This window comes from Anser cygnoides, chromosome 3 (genome assembly GCF_040182565.1).
Source record: "Anser cygnoides isolate HZ-2024a breed goose chromosome 3, Taihu_goose_T2T_genome, whole genome shotgun sequence".
Taxonomy (NCBI): domain Eukaryota; kingdom Metazoa; phylum Chordata; class Aves; order Anseriformes; family Anatidae; genus Anser; species Anser cygnoides.
This window is the reverse complement of record NC_089875.1, coordinates 12458892-12486213: the sequence shown is the minus strand read 5'-3', so window position 1 is coordinate 12486213 and position 27322 is coordinate 12458892. Positions and strand designations below refer to the sequence as shown.

The 27322-nt window shown below is 45.1% G+C and overlaps 1 protein-coding gene across 4 annotated transcripts in view; it reads right to left on the bottom strand.

Moving 5' to 3' along the window:
• The window catches only part of VPS54 (VPS54 subunit of GARP complex), a 48843-nt gene extending 28045 nt beyond the window's left edge, over positions 1-20798 (bottom strand). Inside the window, exons 1-9 of one of the 4 annotated variants that reach the window (XM_048048358.2) lie at positions 20608-20798; positions 20080-20191; positions 17784-17933; positions 10266-10427; positions 9238-9479; positions 7747-7825; positions 5425-5459; positions 4011-4142; positions 1113-1498 (exon numbers count right to left, since the gene is read on the bottom strand). In XM_048048358.2, coding sequence (XP_047904315.1) covers positions 1113-1498; positions 4011-4142; positions 5425-5459; positions 7747-7825; positions 9238-9479; positions 10266-10401 — 1010 coding nt within the window. In that variant the 5' untranslated portion in view covers positions 10402-10427; positions 17784-17933; positions 20080-20191; positions 20608-20798. Of the gene's footprint in view, positions 1-1112; positions 1499-4010; positions 4143-5424; positions 5460-7498; positions 7601-7746; positions 7826-8667; positions 9167-9237; positions 9480-10265; positions 10428-17783; positions 17934-20079; positions 20192-20607 lie in introns of those variants that run through there. The other 3 variants (XM_048048357.2, XM_048048359.2, XM_048048361.2) reach the window with 3 other exon arrangements.
• Between the last annotated feature and the right edge of the window lie 6524 nt (positions 20799-27322).

Below are 27322 nucleotides of genomic sequence, written 5' to 3'. Positions count from 1 at the left end.
CTTTTTCTGAACCAGCTAGAAAGGGTGTTAGAAGAGGAGCTTGTCAGCACAGATGGACCACAGTAGTAACCATATAAAGTTCTCAATATTCATGTTGCAGTTATTGAGCAACAACCACATTTTTAATTACAAAAACTGGAAACCATTGGGTTGCAGGAACCACATAGCCTCAAAACCAAACAAAAAAATAGCATCAACTTATGAAACTAAGTAGACAGCTCCTCAACTGGCTAATACAAGCCTCTGAACCTATTTAACATACACTGCTTCTACCAGCATCCTATCACAGTGGCAGCTTTGCATATGACACTGTTGTAGTGCACATGGCAGTTATGATAGGTTATTTTGCACCAGCTAAAAGGATTCTGATGTACTGACACTCCTGCGTATCACAGAGGACCCTGCCCAGTGCAGCACCATCTCCCAAATAGAGCTCTGAGTACCCACCATTAACAGCAGCAACCAGCACGGGACCCTGGAATCACTAACTCCCGTGACAACAGCAAACAGGTGAAAAACCAGCAGCAGGAGCTCAGGCAGCACCTTCCCACTGTTTCTTCCCAACTCCAGCAGCTTATAGAATTGGATTTCTCAGCAGGGAAGATGCACCCCTGGCCACTGTAAATAGAGCTCTCCCCAAGAGGAGGTGCTGCTGAACACATCCCATCTGACCAGCTGTCAACCTCAGACTACATTTTGAGCCATGATTTGATAGCTTTGCGCTGGCTTTTGCTTGCAAAGCTTCTTCCAGCACGAGGACAGGCTGGAGGCAGACCTATTCTGCATGAGGATTGCAGACCACCACTTAGAAACATCTCTCAGCTCTGGGCTATAAACCCTGCAAGATGAAGGTCCAGTCACTGCACCCCTAAACCACCTGTAGACAAGAATGAAGTACAGAGCATCTCAATATTAAAAGTTCACCAAAATAAAATTTATCTGGCACATGCAGCAGTCACACTACATATGCTTTACTTACGTTTTGTACCTTTTGTACCGTGTCCTCTAAGAATGAGCTAACACAGGTAAAACAAACCCAATCAGCCAGCAGAACTTGCCTGACACCCTCTAGCTCTGCTTGCATTTTATTAATTTCCTAGATGGTTACCTACCGGAAACTGTGAATGCCTTGAAGTTCTTGCTGCAACACCTCTTGTGTTGTTGCTATTAAGTCCAAAGCTCCAACAAACTCAGAAGTGGACAACAGCAACTGTACTGTGGGCTGTGTTTGGTGTACAGTAGCCATTAGCTTCAGTTTATTGTATGCTTTTATACAGTTATTTCTTGTGAGCGACAGTCTTAAAACTCGAAGTGATCCTTCACACATTACTTTATCAATTTTGGAGATTTTCTCTCTAAGTAATTTTACAGCCTGGGAGGTTTTCCTGAGGTAGTCCTGCAACTCATGCTGAGAGGTCATTGCATGGAAAAATGCTTCAGAGCGCAGAGAAATCTGATGAGCAATATTGACTTCCACAATGTCCAGATAATGGCTCAGCTGGGAAGAGGGAAGGGGAAATTGAACAGCATTGTTATGGCTTGGCATGTTTATCACCATGAAAACATACATTGAGAGTACAACCGAAACGTCTTATTGTATCACAAGGACATTTTGCTAATAATAAAAAAATGCTATAATATTATATTAAACCCTTTGTCAGAGTGGCAAGCAAATACCACCTGTTGTGGTTTGTTCATTTGTTTCTCAACGAGCTCAAAAAATCACTTTGGGAAGGCTGACCTGATGTCTCTCCTGCTTGAAAATGACAAGATAGAAAGCCAAATAGTTTTAAAATACCCAAGCTTTTGTACCACATGGGTTGCACACTGGCACTGTTACAATACAGCCATTAACCAAGAGACAGTTCTGGGTACTGGCTTGCATGTAAGGACAGCATACATGTGCAAATATACTACGTACTTAGAGCCATTCAAGTTGATAAAGATGCATCATGACTGCGCTTGATGGCACAGCTCTGGGTCTGCTCAGTTAAAAGGCTGTAGCATCATCTTTGTAGAAAAATCCTCAGGAGATGTCTGGCTGCTGTTGCTTTATGCCAGCCAGCTGGAGCTCCTCCTAAGGTTATATCATGTGCGCTGGCACTGTTGGACTCCCAGAGACAGAGCATACCTACATGTTTGGAACCTGAGATTCAAATTCTGTGCGTTGAACAAATTCAAATTCTTTGTGTTACCAGGCCACTGGGTTGGCCTGATCAGTTGAGCTGCAAAAGCTCTGTGTTTTGGCTTACACTGAATATGCAAACTCAAAGGACTGAGGCATTAGGATGCTCATCTGAATGCTAATACTCAGATGACCTGTTTTTTTAGGAGGTGCCATGCACTCAAACCTCACGCTGAATTTCAAAAGGCCCATCCAGAAATTGAGGGGAAAAAAAAAACATCAGAGAAATGTTTCTGTCTTATAGCTATTTTCATCCTGCATGTATTTAATGCCGGGGATTTATGCAATATGCAAAGCCATCTTTTTTTGTACAACATTTAATCAAAAATGTCCTCCACCAGCCAGCTGTGACACACCTAGCCCATGGGAGAAGCCGAGACAGGCTGTGACACAGGGATCAGAGAAAGGGTTATCGTGATCATTTATTTACATGATTGTCGCACCCAGATGCCCTTTCACTATGCCGAGCATTATAGAACAAACAGAACAAAAAAATACTACCTGCCTCAAAGAGCTGACATTCCCAACGTAGGGCAGGAAATAGGAGGTAAGATGGACAAATGTCAGGGGGAAGTTGTTCGAGTAGGTAAGCAGCAATAGCCTAAATATGTGTGCTTCTGGCGGGGTTTTCCAAATCCTGCTGAAAAATTGTGCCTGGAGCTAAGGATGAAATTTGGGCAACAGGATGCATATTTACACCTGATAAGTGAGAACAATTTTTGGGCAGTTCAGAGCCTTTAAACCAAGTAAAACAAAATTTGGGCCAATTCTGGCAGCATGAAACTGTAATAATTTGGTTGTCATGCATGTGGCTTTCGAGGCAACAGAACTGCTTTATGCTATTTAGATATTTCTATCATCTCTCTACAAAAGCATGGCTCACAGCTACTTATAACCTTATTCTCATTCTGCTGGAAAGTGGGCTCTGGGTCTCTTTCACTCAAGTCCCTGTTGAGTGTCCATCCTGCTGCTGGCAGCCCTTCTCCCAGGCACACTCTGAAAGTTTCAAGCACGTGCCAGACACTGCCTTTTCAACTTCAGACAGCAACTGCCAAAAGCTCCAAAGGAGTATTTCCAAAAGCCGCCTCTAGGCATGTGAGGACAAAGCAATGAAGGAACAAGTTATCAGTTATCTTAAAGCAGAGCCTGCCTGTCCCTCCTGACCTGGAGGGAAAGCAGGAAGACTAACACCTGGAAATTTGGAAACATCTTCCAGAGGATCGTGTTATTTTTTTCCTAGTCACCTCACTTTTTTTTTTTTAAATGACAGCTCCAGAAGCTTTTGTAGGTTAAGCAGGAAGGAAAATTAAAGTTAGAATAGACTCAAAAATTATTTTGATTTTCTATAACTACTTCACAGGTACTTATACCTTAGAAGTCATTCACTAGGGGATTTCTATACTGAATACATAACTAAAAAAAAAATGAGCAAAGACTTGTTTCCAATATGAATGAAACAGCTCTGCTTTCTTGCTCTCCAACATATGCAAGTCCTTTGTGAAATGCAAAATGGATCAGCACAGATGACATAACAAAATGTAAGAGGAAGTTCCTGACATACAAAAGCTTGGTATTTAGTATTTCTTTTAGCACAGAAAACACCGTGCCTTGGAGTTTTCCTGAGACATGAGAAAGCAGTAGTCTTAGCAGATGTTCTAAAACCTCTAGCTTATCCCTCTCATGGAATGTAAAACCAAAGTTGCCGAAGTCCCCAATACTGATGTCTTAGCAACTAGTACAGGACAGCAGCAATGGACTTGGCTGCCAATAGCTTCTCTGTAGTAACAGCTAGGATGTATCGTGACACGTTGCATCAAATTCTTACCTTTTCTTGAAGTAACTTGGAGGAAGCTGCGTCACGATTTCCTTTTCCACCAGCAGTACTAAAATGGGACCATGGTAAAACAGCATTAAATGTTAAGGAATCTTCCAAGGCAAAATCTGGTTTCATAAAAATCTGAAACAGAAAAGCAAAAGAAAAAAAAAAAGCATGTCTCTCACCCCTATGTTCATCCTTGCCAGTTTAACAGACATCCTGGTTAACAAAACTAATCTTTTTTTTCTTTTCCAAAAAAACAAGTTTTCATTTATCCAAGCAAACAGATCTTATAACTGATTCACTTCATACCGTAAAAGCATGCGTGATCTGACAAATGCTTATTTCCATAGAAGTGGAAATCCACTCCAAAATGACCTGGGTCAGGATCTAAACAACAAATTGCAGGTGGATCCTCTAAAGGATCAGAGCAAGCAGAGGCATCCCACTGCTGATACGCTCATTTCTGGGGCCCTGGTTTCTGCCAGACTGAGGATCCAGTCAGCTGTTCATGTGCACCAAGTGTTGCCTGGAAGGGAACAGGGCCTCAAATGTATCTCCTTTAGCACAGCACAGCAAATGCGCTGATCGTAGAAAGGTTCAATAGCACTTGACATTAACTCTACACATCTCAGAGAGCTATCAGTCTGAAGTTCTCTCCGATCATGTTATTTTTACTTGACAAAATTGGTATAAACCTGGAGGTAGACAGTACCTCCCCTTTCCCTTTATTTGTGAAGTGTAATTTTAAGAGGTTCAACACAGGCTACAGCATCACACTACACTCACACACTCTTTTTTCTGGGGCTTTAAACATTGCAGTCACAGCTGTTGAAGCAACAGGCTACACAATTGGCACAGAGATGCTGACCCATATTAACACTCTGACTCCTTAATGTACCTCTAAAAAAGTATTCAGACTGAAGTGGAATCTAGGGTTGTATCTTTTGTCAACCCGTCACATAAAAACATATCATATATGCTGAAAGCACCTATGCAAGAGGGCTTTCCTTGAGGATTCAAGGAGTTAAACCTAATGCTATGTTGCACACTATGCAATACTCAAACATCTATCAAACTCCCCAGTTTCCGCTTCCTCCTGAAACACAGGGTGGCTAATTCTGCCCAGCTCTAAGGTTTTAACTATTAAAGATGAAAAAAATAACAGCATTTGTATTCTACTTTAAGTAAGAACAACATTAACATCATAGTCAAAATTAACAAAATGAACAAACAAAAAAATGAAAAAGAAAAAGCAGCTTGTTCTTAATTTTTGTAAATTTTGAGCATTGCAGACACTCTTGATAATCAGTTCAAGTGATCAGCTTGGACAAGACTTCCACATAACAGGAGAGTACATCCATATATTCAAGGATATATGTGAGAAATCCTTATAAAAGTTTAGAGTTCACAGAAACCATACCTTAGGTACTTGTTCCAGATCTGTCCTGGATTTATCTAAAATAAAGCAAAACACAAGAAGTCATTCATGAGCAAAGAATTAAAAACAATTTTCTTGAATACTTTAAAATGCTACAAGGTTTTCAAGACAACAGTGCCAGACTCCTCACAGTGAGTGGACAAGTAACAGGGTCATAAATTGAAACAAAAAAAAAAGTTCCAACTGAACAAGAAAACCTATTTGGCCATGAGGACAGTCAAGCAGGCTGTCCAGAGATATTGGATAGCCTCCATCCCTGAAGGTGTTCAAGACCTGACTGGATAAAGCCTGTACCTCAGCTGGACAGTCTCCCTGCTCTTGACAAGCATAGTAACCGGTACATCAGAATTATCTCCCACATTTCTCTCTCCTCTTTGTTATTTGATTGGTATTGAAACACAAAAGGAAACCTAAGAATCATCCTGCTGTTCTCAGTGGTTGGACAGACCAGCTCTTATGGAAGTGAAAGGCCATGTCTTGTGGGCCAGAGCTAGGCGAAAAACAAGCAATGCCTAAAAAAGAAACTATAGAAAATCCGGAGTTTCAGTTTGCCAAATGATGCTCCTAGGAATTGCCCATCTACAAAAGGAGCATCCAGATATTTTGGTGACACGGTATTTTTTTCTTTCTAAAACCAAAACTCTTTCAAAATGGATAAAACTAAGCCTAAAGAAGGAACTTGTATTTCGCAGTATGTGCCACAAACGGATTCATTCAGGAAGAGCTACTTCAAAATAACAAGCCCAGGGAAACCCTGCAGAAGGACTGCCTTTTGCATGGAAAAGAAGGAAGAAAGCTGATCGGAAGAACAACGCGATCACAAGCAGTATACTACTGAATGCTTCTTGCTGCATTACATGTAGATAATTGACACAGATGAGCCTGATCAAGCAGTGATTTGCAAATTAATCTTTAATTCATTTTCTCAAAAACATTAACATAAAAATTAAATATTACAAACTTGCTACAGCTTATAAGGGTTTATTTTCCTTTTGTTTGTCTTTTGTTTTTCATTTTGCCTCTCCCCTTCCTTTGTCCAGTTTCATATTAGCTGAACTACTTCCATAAAATCTTGAAATTCAGCCTTGCTAAGCCTGCAGACACCAAAAAAAAAAAAAAGTGCTCCAGGTAGTCCTTGTTAACAGTAATGATAGAAACACTAAACAGAATTGGCCAGAGTGGAATTTCATGAAGTTCAACAATAGGAAATGTAAAGCCCTGCACTTGCGGGAGGAATAACCCCAGGCACACTACACACTGAGGGTTGAGCAGCTGTACTGCATCTGTGCAGAGAGGGATCCGGGGGGGAGTCCTACTGGACAACAAACCAACCGTGAGCCAGCACTGCACCCTTGTGGCAAAGTATCCTGGACTGTACTAGGAAAAACACTGGCAGCAGGTCATGGGAAGCTGATCCTCTCTCTCTACACAGAACTGATGAGACCGCATCTGGAGTACCGTATCCAGTTCTGGGCTGCCCAGTAGAAGAAAGGAACGGACATACTGCAGCGAGTCCAGTGAAGGGCCACAAACATGAATGAGGGACTGGGGTATCTTTCATACAAGGAGAGACTGAGAGAGCTCAGACTGTTTAGCATGGAAAAGCTCGGGGGGAATCTTATCAGTGTTTATAAATATCCAACGAGAAAGTGTAGAGAAGAGGGAACCAAACTCTTCTCAGTGGTGGCCAGTGACATAACAAGAGGCGACAAGTACAAAATGAAACATGAAAAATTCCATCTTCTGTTGTGCAGGTGGCCAACACTGAAACAGGCTGCCCAGAGAGGTTGTGTAGTCTCTATCTGTAGAAATACTCAAAACCAGACTGAACGGGGTCCTGGGCCCTGTTTCAGCAAGGGGTTTTGGACTAGGCCATCTTGAGAGGTCACCTGCCACTTCAGCCATTCTTTGATCCTCATGGCAGAGTCAGTAGTGGTCCACTGCTGCTGCTTTTTGTTGCAAAGTCAAGAGCTGCTAGAAGGTAGCTGTAATAGTTTCAGCTTATCTTAAACAAAAGAAAGTTAAAGAAAACACCGCCAGGGACTTAGTGACCTACCATGAATGTAAACATGCCAAGAAAAAAATTACGAGCAGGTCTCAAGTATTTTGGCCTATCAGGTATGAGCAGTGGTCACAAATACGTCTAGTCAATCATGCCTGGGTTTTCAATTATTGTTACAAAGAAATCACCAGCGGCTATTTTTGCACATGAAGCCTATGAGCAAGTAAAAGAGATGATCAGTATGTTATAGTATTCATTAAAGGAATGACTTTTTAATGACTAAAGGAGGGGTTTGACTATACCATGGGTGTGTAACAGAGTCCTGTCGAAGGTATCTTTAGGTGGACAAATATTCTTGCATCTTTCATGAACCTTCTCTCTCTGTAAAACAGTAAATATATTAAAGAATTACACTGAGACTTAAAAAAAAAAAGATTCTTTTTCTTTGGAACAGAATATTTTCACGGAAACATACTGCATCATGCCAAATAATTCTGACAGCTTCACAGTAATATTTTTTCCTCTTAAAAGCTCAGATGATGTTTGTCCAGGTGAAAGGTACCACAGGTTAAAAATTTTGGTCGCTGTATTGTTTTTTCAGTTATTGAAAAGCCAGAATAACCTCTCTATATAATAGGAGATAACCACAGATTGGTTGTAATTACATATCCAAATGCTTATTTACTCTCTAACCCAGAAATCACACCGACTCAAAATAAATGCTTCTTCATTGCTAAATTAATTGAATCAAAGTAGATATTGTTTCTACGCCTTACTAATGAACACCTAGCTGAAATCACGGATCTTGTTTTGTCATTCTGAGCTTCAAGTTTTACCTACAGGTGCAGTCAGCACTAGAGACCATAGTGATCAGAAATCATGCTTCTAAAGACCACCGATAGCTAGATCTCTGCTAGAAGCTACATCATGGGCCAGTTCCTCTTTCCAAAACCTTCTTTCATTTTGCAGTCACTGCATTACACATTAATTTTAAGAGCTCTTAAATGCTTTAAATGTCGAGCGTGTGAACGAATGGCATTACAGACAATTCCCTTTGACATACTTTAACTGTGATTTACACAAGCAACACTTCCTGCAGCCAATTCTGTAACAGCAGAAAGGTAAGAAAGTTACAAACCAAGGAAGCAGAAAACAGTGGGAGACTTCTGTATGTTCTTTCAGTTCAAAAGAAAAAAAAAAAAAGAATGTTACTACATACTTACTGACACCTGTATTTTAAGAGTTTTTAGAAGTCTCCTACTGGTCCTGGTGTCCTTAGATGTAGCTTAAAATTTCCTGTTACAAAAGAAATCATTGAAATAATAGATCTATTTATAGTTTTAGAACTTCACGTATAAATGTTTAAATTGGAGATTCTTTAGAAATATCTCTACTCCTTGCAGCACCTAGTCATGTTTTATATTTGATCCAAAGGTCTTAAAATGTTACATTGCACTGTAGAGCTCAATCATTAAACAATCCTTACAGAAAAAGGATTGATAATCAGAAAGAACGAATATGAAATGCAAGCCCTGGTGCAGACTGCGGTATTCAGAAATACAAGTGAAAAAACATGAAACTCTCTAGACTGAATTTAGACATTTTTCACGCTAATAATATTGAGATTATAAAACAAGAAATGCCTAATGGAAAGTCAACAAGCACCGGAGAACAGCTTAATTATTAGCTAACTGTATGATGGACTACTAACAGGGACAATCACTAATTAGATGCGGGTTCTCATATCTCTTTCTGGCCCCTAGTACCACGTGCATCGAATTTTGCATCCTTACCGGAGTGATTTCCTGTTGGTATAATGCAAAATGTTCCTTGGTGATCTGTGGGAGGTAGAATGAAGGCGTGACTTCAGTGTCCACAAAGTCCACTCCCCATGTTTTTGTAAAGAAATCAGATTCCCTTTTTGCTAACCTAGGATCATTTAGCGCTGCTGGGAGATTGACTTTGGAATGATAAATAGTCCATCTGTGCTGATCCGCAACTAGAGATGGGCTGTCACATAAATTACTGGGATCGCCTGTGGCACAAAAGACAAGACAGTTTTTTTAAGGTGAGAAACTGGAAGTTGTGTTTTTGTGTCTTCAACGTCACCTTGCATTTCTTCTATCACATTAACAAACACAAGTTTTGAACACAAACGCGTATCCACGCTCACTAAGTATCTTTAGCTCAACACCATTAACTTCCACAGAAGAGGAAAAAAATCCAACCACTTGAACACATTTTTAATAGTCTGGACTACTTGATCAGAAATACAGTTGAAATTCATTAGAATCATATTCCTTAATTCCTAAGATCCTCTCCCACCACCCCTCTTTATCAACTAAGCTTTGGCATACTGCAACAGCTATGACTTTGACCAAAACCTGGTCTTATGATAACACCAGAGACTTATGACAGTGGTACAGACCTTGGTCTTTTGCTTCCCACTACAAAAGGGCTGGGATGTTACACCTAAGTAAAGCACCAAGACTCCAAGCATGCTGGATAGATGTGTTCCACATACACCTTTTTTCTTGTATGTGGTAAGAATCATAGATAGCTACAGTGTAGAATCACACAGACAAGACCCTACCTATAATGTGGAGATCTAAAAAGAAGCTGCAAATGGGGTCTCCTATTGCTCCAAAGGAAAACTGGATGGTAGGAAGCAGAACTACAGCATACTTTGAAATAAGGCCATGGCTTAGTATTCTGTGTTTAGTGTACAAGAAAATTTGGAAATTTGACTGAACAATTGAAAATGGATTTTCATACTAGCAAATGTAACTGCATTTTCACTCTCCTTGCACAGCAACGTTACCTGTGGGCTCCTTGGGACAGACATCAGGCAGTGACTGCACAGGTCGAAAGCGCTTTGCAACATCCATTTCCTTTTTAAAGAAAGCATCGCTGCTGTTTGACTGAGGCACTGGTGAAGAACTGTGGCTCGATGCCATTGCATAAAATCACCACTTGATAAAAGCTGAAGGAGAAACAACAAATATCAAGGCTTTAATGAAGTTCTGGTTGCAGACTAACAAAAAAAAGACACTCTGTCAGCTACATAGGTATCGTGGTTTTTTTCACACTGCAACAATTTAACTGACACATTTCAACAGGAACATGAAAAATACTTTAAAGACGAAAATAAAAGGCAGAATGTAACTTCACCATCCGTTTCCTCCCACACCTTCAGGTATGAAGGTTGGCTTGTTCTTGTGCACAGCACCAATAAATTCTTACGTTAACAGCAACGGAAATCTTTCAGGCACTTCTGCCTTTCTGCTGCCAGAAGCACTGCAGTCACAGCGCACACGTTGGCAGTAAAACTCCCTCCGAGGTATCAAAAAGCGCGGGTAAAGGAATGTATATAGAGGGAGGAGGTCACCTTCAGCGTCTGATCCCCACAGCCATTTTCTGTGTGTGCTTCATACCGTCCTGGAGCTGCCCTGCACACGTACAGCAGGGCAAGGGAAGACACAAAGGATCCCAGCACCCGAAGCAGCGCTTCACAGACCTGCAGGACCAACGCTCTGCAAAACCTGCCTTCGTGACGGGCTTGGCTCAGCACTCCAAGCCTGAAGCTGGGTGTAAAACCGCTGCTGGGGGGCTCACGGAAGCTGCTGGAGCTTCCTGGCCTCGCTCTGGTGGAGGCAGAGGCAGCGTGCCAGACGTCTGCACAGGTAGGCAGCTGTGCTCAGCGAGGCTGAACCGCGGCGTGTCGCAGCAGGTGCCCTTGCTCCGCCGCCTCGCACGCGCTGGTTTTTCCAAAGGAGCTCTAAAACCTACGCCTGCTGTTTGGGGAGAGCCCAGCGGCGACGACCCACGCGAATGATACAGCGTTAATCATTTACAGCAGCTGAAATCCGATGTCGGAGGGCATCCTCGAGTTTCAGACAAATCAGGATCTGAAGAGCACGCCACGTGCATCAGAAAAACACGAGCACGTACGACTCAGAAAGCACAAACATCTTCTGTAACTCCATCCAGGAAAAATGGCAATTCCACTTCTCGTGGCTGTCTAGCACAGCACAGTAGAGTTTATTTCCGTACAAAAAGCACTCGCACAGAGAAGACAATCATAACACAGATCAAAAAGCCCTGGAGGAGGGAAAGTCCCACTAATCTTCAGTTGAATTTTAAAGACTTCATTTGAAAACAAACACCCTTAGAAATTTTACACCAGGACTGAACACCAACACGAGTTTCCTCCGTCTGCAAACAAAGCTGCATTTCTATCAAAGTGTTGGCCAGCTCATTCATAAACGGCAGAACTATTACAGGTTGGAGAGTTTATTAAAACTTCCCTATAATGCCCGGCTCAAAGAGTGCCTGTTCAAAGGGACTGATCTGAATCCTTGCCTCTAAAGAGAAATAAACACATCCAGCAAAATCTGAACGCTTAACTGCCAACCCCTAAGGGACACCTAAATTACTTACTACCCTGCGAGGGAGCACAGGAAGATAAAAGGCCTATTTCATCTTCAATCACTCGAGTAGGCACCGAGGGATGACTGCACGTCACCGTGTCAGCTTCTAACAGCAGCACATACGTTGCAGCCAATCTCATCTGGAAAAAAAGTTCTGCTTTCTAACCGGGGTTGGAAGTGCCCTACAAAACAGTTCTGAAGACAAGCTAAGATATGCACAGCTATAAGACAGCATCCCAATGAGCAGGGGCATAAAAACAAGCAAACGCTGAACAGAGTGCTGAGGCACACTTGCCTCTTCCCCCTCCTAACCATGCTGTACGACAATGAGGGTGACGTGCTTCCACATGCTTTAAAAGAGATTTTTAAAGGGGGTGAAAATAGACCAGCAGGACCCACAAACATGCAGAAGAGCTGAAAATCTGTCTCCCCTTTTTGGGGGGAAGGAGTATCCCAGGTTTCCAATTCAGTCAATACTGAAGTTATCTCTCAAGAGAAACAATAGGAGCACTAAGGGAAGCCTGGATGCAGCAGTACAGGGAAAAAACAGAGCAAAACATCTGAAGTGTCTGACAGGCCTTCCTTAGACATCACTAAGCATCAGTCTCTCTCCCTAAAATGTTCCAAAGAAAACTTTTTTCAGTACTACTTTTGTTACGCCTTCACATTTTTGTGTCTCTCAGCATTTCCAAAGCATATTCTTTCTTTATGAAACTCTTCCCTAACGTTTTGGGGTGTTTTGTGAAAAATCTCGCTCGTGATAACGACAGAACAAAATCACTTCAGCATTCTTGAAAAACACATCCGGTGCTAAGATGTAATAATCAAGTCTCCTAAAGGCATACAGTAAATTTATCTGCACTTGGAACTGCTTCAAAGTTGTGTATTTGCAGTTTTTCCTCCGAAAAAGCCTCTGTAATGAGAGACAGTCTGCTCTAGCCAGATGTGTGAGCAACTAAAGCAATTTGTAGGAAGCACCAAAATCTTGTACTCTTGTTAGCGAGTCTTTCATTAAACCTCTCTCCTTCCCCTATAATGAAGTATTGCTTCAAAGTAGTTTCTAAGATGCAAATTGTCTGAAGTACATAAATCTCAGCGGAGAAAATGCTAACTGCACTGTGCGAGAGCAAGATTCAAAATACATTTAAAGGCCAATTTAACAATGAGGACAAGTTTAATACCTCAAATTTTCAAAAAGGAACAATACCTCCTCTTTCACAGGTACGTTTTAGGGTAAAAAAGTAATAAAAATTCACATTGCCTTCGGACGCCGACAAAACCTTAAAACTGAACGAGAAGAGCACAACAGAATTTCAATGAGTGAAGTGGATTTCAACAAGATATAAAGATTCACAGACAGAGGCCTTCTTAAGTGGCATGCAATACGATGCTGCACTAAATTATTCATAGTTAACAGCTATTCTAGTAGACTCATAAGTCAGGGCCTTATGGATAATTAACCTCTGCGAACATTTGCAGAGGAATATTCTTATCTATGCTGCCAAAAACGGGCATTCCCCAAACTGCAGTCCTTAAATTAGGAAGTATTGCTTCACATAGAGGAAGAAAAAAGAAAAAGACAACTGGACAGAATTACCAGAATTAAATCCAAATTACCAAGGAAAATGTGAGAAGCCTATATTAAGACAAAAATGCTGGCCTACACCTGAGCCCTTCTGTGTATGTTAAGCTTGCAGACAACCCAAAAATGTTGTTTCACTTGCCCACCAGCAGAACAGCCTTTCCTCGTGCTACACTGCTAACCACTTCCAAGATAAATGGATTTATAACCAGCCTTCTGAATCAGCGTTTTAAAATATGCGGCGATACATAAAGTTGCTGATTTAAACACCCTAAAAACAATGACTTTCAACGTTAACGCAGAACAAAACTGCTGCAGGATATTTTAACTCTTTCAACTTATACAAGTGAAACGCAGGTAAATGGAGTGAACTGCATAAGCTGTGCGGGATGAGTTAGGAGATGGTGCATCCCCTGAGCCTCCTGCTTAGGAGAGCATATGTGCAGCAAGAAGAATACGCATCTGGGTAACTTCATGACATCAATATTTAAATGACATCCAATTAAAACCGGGTTAGATTAACTCTGTTCTCTCCAGTAATCACTGTAATTTACTCACATCTTGTCTAGCAATGCATACTAAACTAACATAGTAAAAAATTTAAAGGGATTAGATGCTAGAGAAATAATGGAAATAGAGGATTATGGCTGTATTTGCAACATGCCTTCAACATTTTAAACCTATCCTGTATACACTATTAATTTCCTTAGTTAAAGAACGACGTTAAATTACACTGCTGTTGTAATGACTTACTGTCACTGAAAAACTTTTTTTCCCCTTCAAATTCAACCACCACAAAGAAAACAGCTTTGATGATACAAATTTACAGCACTCTTACGGACTGAACACATGAAGATTAGTATTTCGTATTTAACCATTACACAGCTTCCTCTAGAAAACATTCTCATTCAATAACAGGCTTGGCAACTATGATATGACACAGTCGTACAACAAACAGCATTGAACAAAATGCCTGTAATGATAAATGCAATAACCACATGCTTGGATACTGTACACTCAGCACCGTATGAGATCTGCACAGTTAGTAATATCTTAATCACATCAATTTTAACAAGTTCTGCAATGACTGCCCTATGACTGAAGTTACACAAGCAAGCTTTCAGCAGTTAAAAGAAGAGCACAACAAACGATTAAACTTCTGAGCATTACTCAGAAGTGATTGCACGGGATGGTTGTAACTCCTGTGCACGTGTTGGTTTTTTTAAACTCTTAACAATTGGGTGAAGTTCCTCGGAAACTGCCTTTCCATATTCTGTTACTCACCCTCTGTTTTTTAGATGGTGAAGCCTTTGCTACTGAAACAGCAGTATGCAGCTCCATAAACACACTATATCATACAAGGCACAAACTAAACCTCACCTATTTGTGGTTAGCTTCGTTCTCATATTTCCTCATTTTCTGGCAGTTTGCTGTTAGCACTATCGAGCACTTTTCTGTTTGCTACTTGAGGTAGCAACTTCAAGTGAGTTAATCTTATTTTTTTACTGGGAATTTTCATGTGTGCATGCTCTGGTTTGTAAAGCTGTAATTTTGTACTAACAATACAAATTAGAATTTATGAAGCCAGCACAGTCCCTGCAAGGTGCAGAAGTAAGTAGTAATTTCTCCTTTATTTGCACTCTACCTCTCAAATGAAAATAAATCTAACCTACTAGCAATACCTCCAACTTAAATTGGTAGTTTTGATTAGTTAGCTGGTACTACAATAGACACCCAGGAACACGGAGCTTATTAACTCCAAACCTCCATGTTATTCATAGAAACTCCTCTCCAAACGCAGTTTTGGCTTCAAGCACAACACCTGAGAAGAGGCCCTTTTGGAACAGAAAATCATCAGAAGCCACCCACAACTCACATTAAAGCAAAACATTTTACTATTTCCAGAGAAGTGATAAGTACTGGAGATACTTATCAGGAAAGGAAAACCTAAAACGTTACTGGGAGAGAAAAATGCACCAGGGATTGATTCCAGGACCTCAGCAGGCAATGATGTGCCTGTTATTGGTCCGGTGTATTTACCCGGTCCTCAAAAGTCTAGGTTTCCCACTGCTATTTTACAGCTCTTTGTTGAATCAGCAGGATTTAACCTTGTAACAAGGAAACCGTGGCACGAGCAAAGTACACACCACCTTTGTAAGACAATATGGAACAGCCTGGGCTAATGCAAGCTTTCAGTTTCCTTCAACCCGCCAATTCCTCGGGCTGAAGTTTCCTCGCTTGCCCCAGCACCTCAAGACAGACATCTCTCTTTCAGGAGGGGAGCCAAGAGGGTTAGCTTTTAGAAAAAAGATTTAAGCGGTTTCAGAGAATGAGGTTAAGGCTGCGGAAGCTGTTCTGCGAACTCAAGCTTTTTCTGAATACCTATTTACATCCTGAGGCTCCAGAGCAAGAAGCAGATTGCCGGGGGAAGGCAAGGCTAGAGTCGGAGGAGAGCTGTGACTTGTCCCCAGGAGAAGCCATCCACGCTTGGTGTGCATCCCAGCAGCACGCTTCCTTACACAGCTTGGAGAGGAGCCTGTGTCAGCCCAGCCTTCTGAAAACTGAATAATTACACGTGTATTTCTGTTCACACACGCACAAGTATTTCAGTGCGTTCCCGCACACCTTTTAATAGCATCTCCAATCTCATACTCCCACCTTGTCCACAAAGTTAGCAGGAGTGATGACCGCCCAGATGAGCTTTGCTGGAAGGAAAGCAACCCGACAAGGAAGCCGTTTATCAGTTATCCACATCTCTCATCGGCCCTGCTCTCCGCCACGCGTGCTGTCACAAGCCAGCATATTCCGTAACCAGTTGGGCCGTGCTGAGCCGAGACAGACCGTGCTACTTGCTCAGCAACCCACTTCCAGGGACCACGTAAAAGTAAGAGCATTTGAAAAGCTTAATGAGCAACGCCACCATCCTGTCTTGTATCATCTCCTTCATAACGCCACCTCGCAGAGCCTTCCTCAAATGAGGAAACTGGCAAGAAAAAAAAGTGATCTGACTACGAAGGACAAGACAGCTACATCCCCGCTGCACTGTGTGCAGACTACAAGGCCAGGGCAAAACAGCACCAGATTTTCATACCATGAGAGTCTGTACCAGTTTCTTTTGCCTTCCCTAGCTGAAGTCACCTTGACAGTAGATTGAAAATGAAAATAAAAATAAAAAAGAGCAACGTGAGCTTTAGCTGAGCATCACTTCTTTAAACATAAAAATAAGATCCTCTGAAAAAAGTTGCCCTGTAAAGCCCCCAGTGCTGAATAGTCTATGGTTGTTTGAGTGAGCATACCCCAAATTATTCAGAATAATAAAGAAGTGTAAACATTTTGTTAAATATTTGAGAGAGATCTATCTCCCTACAGACAAGCTATGTCAGAAGTACTATTTCACAGTTCTCCAGGTATTAAATGAAACAAATTAAACGGAACATCTGTGATATACCCAATGTACCAAATGCATTTCTTCTCATCTGGAAACCTAACTTCCCAATGATGAACACTAAGCTGAAGTCAGAAGGCAGCTTCTGTGCTGGAACAGTCTTTTCTACAGCTATTTAGGTCATTATGCATCGAGTTCTTCAACGCCAGGAGTGGTAGAATCATTCAGAAACAATTAACAAAGGAGTAAAAACCTATATCAGAAAAAAAAAAGGTGTTGTGGTTATTTGCCCACACTATCACACAATAAAGGAGTGAAATCTTTGTACTCTTGTCAGGCATCGGCATTACAGTGCACATCATCTCCTTGGAAAATGGTGAAATACGAGCATCTCATATACCTCCACAAAGGTACGTGCAGCTGAACAAAGATCAAGGAGCCCCGGCAGACACTCCAGCTAGAAGTCTGTCAAAGGCAGAGCCTGTGGAGTAGTGGCATTTTGAGGAAAGGCAGAACTACATCAGCCACAGCAAAAACTGTAACAGTAAGGTTCTGACTTCTTGAAAGGAGTCTGACAGAAACTCACGGGGCCTTGCGTCAACAGCAGGTTTCCCTGCGCAGGCTTTCCACTTGCTGTCTTTGTCAGGGTTAGGCCCAATTCATTAATCTGAAACTAATTTTCTAAAAATGTGATTTTCATGAGAACCATGCCTTTCCAAAGCCATACCACAGCTCTGAAAAACTGCAAGCAGCTATGAAATAGCCAAATAAAGATATTTAACAGTTTTGACATTATGCAAAAAGCTGAGATCAGGGGTTATCCAAAAGCCGGCACATCATACTTTGTAGAAAGTCTTATTGAGCAACCCCAGTCCACGAGCGAGAGGCAGGAAGCCTCTCTGTAGGGCAAGTATTCAGCAAGCAAGACCACCAAAACTTTACCTTGGGGTGCATCAGCAAGTGCCACCCGTGCTTGTTAGAAGTTCTTGTGATCTTAATACCATCCCAACAGATCATCAATTGAAAGGGATCACCTCATCACTGCCTTTTCATCCCTCAAAGAGCTTCCACTTACAAGAGTGAAAAATATTTCTATAAACATAAAAAACAGAGCATGGTTATGCTACATTTAGAATATCAAAAAATAAAAGCAAGGTCTTACATTGTTGCTTACAGTAACTGTATAATACCAATGGACACACTCTACCATATTGCAAAGCACCAGATATGCTACCCCAACTATAATAACCTACTGCATGCCACCTTAGGTGGGGTGCGTGCGTGTTTCTTTTTATGTTTTAAGACCAGATTCATAGTAGAAATATCCTAGCATTTTCTCTACCCAAAAATGAGTATTTTGGAACATCTGGTCAGAAAACATATCCACTATTTTTAAGTAGGAAGAAAATAACTTAATACATTCTTCTGAAAAGAATACATAGATTTTTTTAAAGCCTAATACCTAGGTGAGGTAGGTGCAAAAAGTTAGATACAGAGAACCTTATATGTGTTGGAGAATATTTCTTTGGAATTAACCATATGAAGCCCCAGAAATATATACATAGAACATCCATTCGTTCTCACCCTTTCTCTCTTTATGCCTTATCCATAAAACAGCAAGAATCAACAAAATAAAGGTTAAAAAAAAAAAAGGTTGGCTGAGCCTGACAACTTGGAGCATTTTAAATCCTGGATTTTAAGATGTCTGTGGCCCTTGACTCTTATGCTCAAGAAACATCCGGTTCCTCATTTCCCCAAAAGTCTGAAGAGGGAAAGCAGAAGTGGCTTTTACACCAAGTTGGAGCCCCAAAAGGAGAAATGATACCTATATGATTCCACTTCCCAACTTCTTCTCACTCAAACCAACAAAGAACAAGTCTGCAGACTGCTTTCTCTGCCCTCTCTAGTGGCTCCTGACACTTCTCAGGGAAACGTTTCTGTTCAGCCTTGGAAATATATGTCCCTTTTCTCCTGTGAAGTTCATGCTGGCAACAGAAAAGCAAAATTCCACTGTATGTGCACCAGACTCCTACAACAGAAAGACAGTGATGAAGACACAGGGACACCCAGGGGGGAAGTCCCCAGATGTTACTGGCAAACGGGATGAGAGAGGTTGAGCTGTTTCTCAGCACACCGCCTTCAGACCTCATTGATGAGGCTGCCAGCATGATACCGTGGCTTTTGCTTAGAGAGCTGTAGATCCATCAATTAGTTGATTTTAGGCTTGTTTTCCTACCCAATGGAAGTACTGTCTGACTTCCAGAAGATTTCAAGGGAACTACACCTTTTGCATATACTACGATTTGGGAAAGAGTCAACACTGGCTCTCACACTAAAGCAGCAATTATTGCAGCCACTACAACAATTAACGTACTGCAGTTAGGGTTTTCAGTAAGAAGACTTTTTCACGGGGACACAAAGCTGCTGTAGCTGTACAGGGCAACTGTGGTTACACTTGGGGATCTTTGTTCCGTATGCCTTCTTCTTGTTAAGGACTCCATCAGACAGGATGCAAGTAAGACAGTAAAGTCAATACACTGCTTCTACTTGAAAAGTCTCAGAAGTACATATCCAAGTCTTTCATCAAATAAATATTTTGATGTACTTTAGAACTGGTACTTTGCAAGTTTGAGATCACTCGATGTTCTCTAACAGAAATCCGAAGTATTTATAGAATATAAGAACAATGGATAAGGAAAAGGGAATCAATAAAATGGTAAGGCCAAAACTGGACAGTCAAAGAGAGAGGAAGTTCATGTTTTGGTGATACAGGTGGTCAGCATTTGACAAACACACGTAGCTACGTCCCCTCTCAACAGGGCATACTGCATTTGGAAAATTACAGTAAAGAAAGGTAAGAAACAATGTTTCTCTACAATTTTGTCATAGAATCACAGAATCATCTAGGTTGGAAAAGGCCTTAAAAAATCGTAATGCTAACCATCAACCTGACCTACTGAGTCCCATCACTAAACCACGTCCCTCAGTGCCACAACCATGTCCCTCAGTGCCACAACCATGAAGGAAGTGGCTGTGATTATGTTTGTCTATAAACTCAGGAACCGTCACACTTCTGAATGGTATTTGTAAACAAACAAATCCTTTTGTGCTCCCCATCCCAGTTGGGCATGGAAGCAAGCGCAAGCATTACTGTGAAAACCCAAAATACTTGCTCCAAGCGTTAACGCTGGTCAGTATAAAAGCCAAACGTGACGAGCACGGTACCACCACGCCGTACCTTAGTGAAAATACTCCAAGAGCATCTGAAGAAGGCCGTCGTCATATCTCTTCCAGTTGCATCATACAGAAAACCGCCTGATGTTGTAGCCGGGCAGCAGCGCGCCGAGGACCTGCGTGGAAGAGCCCAGTTAGAGCCCGGCTGGGGAAGGCTGACACAACGCTGACATTTCCACACTCAACGCCTTCCCGCGGGGGGTGGGGGGGACAACACAAAACCACCAGGCACCACTTTCAGAACTGCCCGGGGTTGCCATGGAAATCCGAAATATATATTTAGAGAGAAACGCTGCACGCTCCCCGACTTGGCGCCCCTTCCCTCAGCGCCCCGGCCGCACGGCTCGCAGCGCACAGGGGCCGGGGGCGGCCCGGACAAAGGGCCCCGAGGAAAATTATTCAACTTTCCCGGCCTCTCCCGAGGGGGGGCCCGGGGCTGAGCCCCCGGCCTGGGGCGGCACCTGTGCGGGCGGCACCTGTGCGGGCGGCCTAGCGGCGGGCGGGCGGCCGGGGGCGGCTCCCCGCTGCCTACCTGCGGCGCCGGGCCGGGCGGCGCGGCCTAGAGCGGCGACACGTCGCTGCCCCGGGCTCAGGGCGGCCCCGGGAAGCGGCCCGGGCGGTGGCGGTGGCTGTGTCGGCCCGGAGGAGGCACGGAGGAGGCAGAGAGCAGGAGCCGAGGCGCCGCCTCTCTCCCCGCCGCCCGGGGGAGGAGCGGCGGCCGGCGGAAGGGGCTGCCCCCGGCCGGCCGGGGCGGCCTCGGGCTGCGCCGCCATTTGAGGGGCCGGAGCGGGGAGGTCGGCTCTGTTGTGGGGTGGATGGGGACGGAGGTGTCGGGCACACGGCGTGGCCTGAAATCTGCTTCTTTGTAACGCCAGAAGTGCCCCTCAGGCTTGTGTTTTAGGATCTAATTGCGTAGTAGGCCACCAAAGGTGGTGAAGTTTGCGATAGGGGAGGGTCAGGATGGGTGTTAGGGGAAGGTGCTTTGCCTAGAGGGTGCTCGGGCGCTGGGACAGGCTCCCCAGGGCAGTGATCCCAGCACCAAACCTGCCAGAGCTTGGGAAGCATTTGGACAATGCTCTCAGACACCTGGTCTGATCTTTGGGTGCTCCTGTGTGCAGCCAGGAGTTGGGTGTTGTGGGTCACTTACAGCTCAGGATACTCTCGTCATTCTGTGAAATACAGGGGCATGTCGCATCCCAGTGAAACACCTCATGCCTTACCATGTCTTAAACACACTCTGAGCAACAAAAGGTATCACAGTGCAGGGGCACTCGAGGCTCTGATTAATCAATAGCAGCAATTCCATTCGCATTAAGGAGCAAAAAGGCACGTGGACGTGTCATCACGGGCTGATGGCTACGTAAGCTGGGTGAGTGTGTGTCTGTGGAAATTCACACCCTGCACATCCACGGCTTGCCAGCTCACGACTGCGCCTGCCCCTCTGCTGACATCAAGCACTGTTTGTCCTGCCTGGCGTGACTGCAGCGTAACCGCATGAGAAGAATTTGGCAGCCAGGCCCAAGCAGTCCAGCTTGCTCAAACACGTCACCACAGCTGGGTTTAAGATGTTTTCTCACTCCTCGGCGGTGAATGTTGACAGACCTTAGTTAGGTACAATCTGCTTTGCAGACTCCGGAGCAGTAAGTCCCAAATGGCAGTCACCAGGATCGAGCACCTGAGAGTTGCAGGGATTCTTTGGTTGTTTCTCTGAGAGCGCTGGACCTGACCTGACCTGTGTTTGCCCTTCTTCTGCTCAGGGTGCTCCTCTGCCAGGTAGCAGGCCCCTATCTTTAGCTTTTCACTTATCATATGTAGTAATGGCAACAGAAAACCACCGACATCCATAACGACCCCCCCCTACCTCCCCAGTTGCTAGTGCAGCAGAGTGGGCTTTTATTGCCAGAGAAGAAATTAGTTGTGGACGCAGAAGAGAGACATACATACATGCACACACATTACACAGTAGTGAATAACAGGAAGCAAATGCAAGACACTGCTGCCCATGGAACCCTGTTTTAAGGACGTTATTTTCTGCATTTCACTGCTGGTTCTGGGGAGAGTTCGTTTTACGAGTGCAGTATCTCTTTTCATTTTTCCTGTCTGACTTAGTTTGCAACACAGCAAATGGCTGCAACAGGCTAAAGAAATTGTGCTAGCATTGCTACCATCAGCTATGAAAGGCTTATTCCAAAGAATAACATTATAAATATAATAATCTATAACCTCAGTAAATTTAAAGCACGGACCCAGCAGCAAAGAAGCCATTGTACATCCCATGGTAGAGGCCGCAGTTTCAGGTGTGTGGATGTAGTGCTCACAGGGTGGACTGCATGTATCTTTGTCACTTCAAAGCTGTGTTTTGCTAAAACTTTGTCTCCAGCAGGCAAATGACACAGCTATTCACACCTGTGTATTTACACACTTGGGCTGTAGTTTCCAGTGGGACTACTCACTTGTCTAGCCTCAGCACAAGTGTAAGAGTTAGGCAGAGTTGCAGCTTTTGGACCAGGATGTGTAATTTCCTGGGTCAGGTATCCCAAATAGGGCACAACTATTTGTGGGACCTGTTGTCCCGCCCAGCCCACAGTTATGTTCTTGTTGGTTTGTGGAGCTCATGTCAACTTCTCAGACACTGCAGAAAGGAATGCTTGAGAGTTCTAGGTGGGAGGATTTCATTAGTGTTCATTACCCTCAGAGGGCAATGTAAATCTGTGGCTGCAGTTTATCTGCTTTCATTTCTGCTTAAATTTCATTCTCTCAGGCCACTGCATGCCTGGATGCATTCATGGGTCCCCAGTATTCAAACTGTGAAATCCTGAGTGATGCCATGTATCACAAAAAAGGGTCCTAAGATGCTTACTTTGCAATTACTTCCCTCTTGTTTACCTATCTGGAAGGCTCCAGCTGACCTGACGCTACAAAGCCAAACTCCTTGTCAACAGTCCACATGGAAGCGTGTGAGCATGCTGGCCATCTCTGCAACAATCACAGCCCCAGCCTGCATGTCTCACAGCCCTAGCTGTACAACATCATATTTTATTGAGGGCACAGGGAATACCTTCGGCTCCCTTTCATTCACAATATCAGTATCACTGTTTTCCAGTGAGTAAAACCTTCCAGAGCTGTTTGGAATTGGTAGTGTCATGCCCAGTGTTGAAAATGGACGTTTGGATGTTTGTGTTGTTGCTAGTGTTGATCCAGGTTAACGCCCTGAAGCTGAAACAACCGGAGAGTGGATCACAAGCATTTTGCATAAGAATATTCCTGCCATTTTTTTTACAATGTCTTTGTGGCTCACTACTCACACAGCACCAAACATTTAATTGCAAAGCTTATTGAAAGCACAGCTTAACGTGCTCCTGTGTGGACTGGAGTGGTGGCTACTAAGCCTGGCCCACTGATTGCCAGTTGTGTGTGACAGCCTGCTGTCACACTGCTGTAGGCTGAAACAACACTGTTAGCTGTTCTGTGTGTGAAGCTGCAATGTAACCTCATCTTCTGTCTTACCCTGCAAGAGATTTATGCAAGGTTTATTTGATGAGGTTAAAAAGCAGAAAACGTGGCACTACAGAAAAAGAATTGTTAGTTTAATATTCCTGTTACATCGTAACTGTTGACTTCAACTTCTGATGTCATCAGCACCACTAATTCAACCTCTTCACATCCATTATACCTTTCCTAGACACAATTTAGAAAATAAAGCTGTACTTTCTCTCGCTTTAAAATGCCATGCTTGGCTTTCTGAGGTACTGCTATTAATACAATTTCAGCAGAGCTCAAACAGGTTTTACTGGTAGCTGGAATAGCAAAAGGAGCAACAAAAAGCATGCAGTGCAGTGAGTCCAGAGAGTGCACTGGCACCACTGGTGATGCACTGCAGTTACTCCAGAGAGTGCACTGGCACCACTGGGGATGCAGTGCAGTGAGTCCAGAGAGTGCACTGGCACCACTGGGGATGCAGTGCAGTGAGTCCAGAGAGTGCACTGGCACCACTGGGGATGCACTGCAGTGAGTCCAGAGAGTGCACTGGCACCACTGGGGATGCAGTGCAGTGAGTGCAGAGACTGCACTGGCACCACTGGAGATCCAGTGCAGTGACTCCAGAAAGTGCACTGGCACCACTGGGGATGCAGTGCAGTGAGTCCAGAGAGTGCACTGGCACCACTGGGGATGCAGTGCAGTGAGTCCAGAGAGTGCACTGGCACCACTGGGGATGCAGTGCAGTGAGTCCAGAGAGTGCACTGGCACCACTGGGGATGCAGTGCAGTGAGTCCAGAGAGTGCACTGGCACCACTGGGGATGCACTGCAGTGAGTCCAGAGAGTGCACTGGCACCACTGGGGATGCAGTGCAGTGACTGCAGAGAGTGCACTGGCACCACTGGGGATGCACTGCAGTGACTGCAGAGAGTGCACTGACACCACTGGGGATGCAGTGCAGTGAGTCCAGAGAGTGCACTGGCACCACTGGGGATGCACTGCAGTGAGTCCAGAGAGTGCACTGGCACCACTGGGGATGCACTGCAGTGACTTCAGAGAGTGCACTGACACCACTGGGGATGCAGTGCAGTGAGTCCAGAGAGTGCACTGGCACCACTGGGGATGCAGTGCAGTGAGTCCAGAGAGTGCACTGGCATTACTGAGGATGCAGTGCAGTGAGTCCAGAGAGTGCACTGGCACCACTGGGGATGCACTGCAGTGAGTCCAGAGAGTGCACTGGCACCACTGGGGATGCAGTGCAGTGACTCCAGAGGGTGCACTGGCACCACTGGGGATGCAGTGCAGTGAGTGCAGAGAGTGCACTGGCACCACTGGGGATGCAGTGCAGTGAGTCCAGAGAGTGCACTGGCACCACTGGGGATGCACTGCAGTGAGTCCAGAGAGTGCACTGGCACCACTGGGGATGCAGTGCAGAGAGTCCAGAGAGTGCCCTGGCACCACTGGGGATGCAGTGCAGTGAGTCCAGAGAGTGCACTGGCACCACTGGGGATGCAGTGCAGTGAGTTCAGAGAGTGCACTGGCAGCACTGGGGATGCAGTGCAGTGGGTCCAGAGAGTGCACTGGCACCACTGGGGAAGCACTGCAGTGAGTCCAGAGAGTGCACTGGCACCACTGGGGATGCAGTGCAGTGAGTCCAGAGAGTGCACTGGCACCACTGGGGATGCACTGCAGTGAGTCCAGAGAGTGCACTGGCACCACTGGGGATGCAGTGTAGTGAGTCCAGAGAGTGCACTGGCACCACTGGGGATGCAGTGCAGTGAGTCCAGAGAGTGCACTGGCACCACTGGGGATGCACTGCAGTGAGTCCAGAGAGTGCACTGGCACCACTGGGGATGCACTGCAGTGAGTCCAGAGAGTGCACTGGCACCACTGGGGATGCAGTGCAGTGAGTGCAGAGAGTGCACTGGCACCATGGGGATCCAGTGCAGTGAGTCCAGAGAGTGCACTGGCACCACTGGGGATGCAGTGCAGTGAGTCCAGAGAGTGCACTGGCACCATGGGGATCCAGTGCAGTGAGTCCAGAGAGTGCACTGGCACCACTGGGGATGCAGTGCAGTGGGTCCAGAGAGTGCACTGGCACCACTGGGGATGCAGTGCAGTGAGTGCAGAGAGTGCACTGGCACCACTGGGGATGCACTGCAGTGAGTCCAGAGAGTGCACTGGCACCACTGGGGATGCAGTGCAGTGACTCCAGAGAGTGCACTGGCACCATGGGGATCCAGTGCAGTGAGTCCAGAGAGTGCACTGGCACCACTGGGGATGCAGTGCAGTGGGTCCAGAGAGTGCACTGGCACCACTGGTGATGCACGGCAGTGAGTCCAGAGAGTGCACTGGCACCACTGGGGATGCAGTGCAGTGAGTCCAGAGAGTGCACTGGCACCACTGGGGATGCAGTACAGTGAGTCCAGAGAGTGCACTGGCACCACTGGGGATGCACTGCAGTGAGTCCAGAGAGTGCACTGGCACCACTGGGGATGCACTGCAGTGAGTCCAGAGAGTGCACTGGCACCACTGGGGATGCAGTGCAGTGAGTGCAGAGAGTGCACTGGCACCATGGGGATCCAGTGCAGTGAGTCCAGAGAGTGCACTGGCACCACTGGGGATGCAGTGCAGTGAGTCCAGAGAGTGCACTGGCACCACTGGGGATGCACTGCAGTGAGTCCAGAGAGTGCACTGGCACCACTGGGGATTCACTGCAGTGAGTCCAGAGAGTGCCCTGGCACCAATGGAGATGCATTGCAGTGAGTCCAGAGAGTGCACTGGCACCACTGGGGATGCAGTGCAGTGAGTCCAGAGAGTGCCCTGGCACCACTGGGGATGCAGTGCAGTGAGTCCAGAGAGTGCACTGTCCCCATTGGTGATGCAGTGCAGTGAGTCCACATAGTGCACTGGCACCACTGGTGATGCACTGCAGTGAGTGCAGAGAGTGCACTGGCACCACTGGGGATGCAGTGCAGTGAGTCCAGAGAGTGCACTGGCACCACTGGGGATGCACTGCAGTGAGTCCAGAGAGTGCACTGGCACCACTGTGATGCAATGCAGTGACTCCAGAGAGTGCACTGGCTCCACTGCGAATGCACTGCAGTGACTCCAGAAAGTGCACTGGCACCACTGGGGATGCAGTGCAGTGAGTCCAGAGAGTGCACTGGCACCACTGGGGATGCAGTGCAGTGAGTCCAGAGAGTGCACTGGCACCAATGGGGATGCACTGCAGTGAGATCCCCAGTGGTGCCAGTGCACTCTCTGTACTCACTGCACTGCATCCCCAGTGGTGCCAGTGCACTCTCTGGACTCACTGCACTTAATCCCCAGTGGTGCCAGTGCACTCTCTGGACTCACTGCACTGCATCCCCAGTGGTGCCAGCGCACTCTCTGGACTCACTGCAGTGAATCCCCGATGGTGCCAGTGTACTCTCTGGACTCACTGCACTGCATCCCCAGTGGTGCCAGTGCACTCTCTGGACTCACTGTACTGCATCCCCAGTGGTGCCAGTGCACTCTCTGGACTCACTGCAGTGCAACCCCGGTCGTGCCAGTGTACTCTCTGGTCTCACTGCACTGCATCCCCAGTGGTGCCTGTGCAGTCTCTGCACTCACTGCACTGCATCCCCAGTGTTGCCAGTGCGCTCTCTGGAGACACTGCAGTGCATCCCCCGTGGTGCCAGGGCACTCTCTGCAGTCACTGCAGTGCATCTCCAGTGGTGCCAGTGCACTCTCTGGACTCACTGCAGTGCATCCCCAGTGGTGC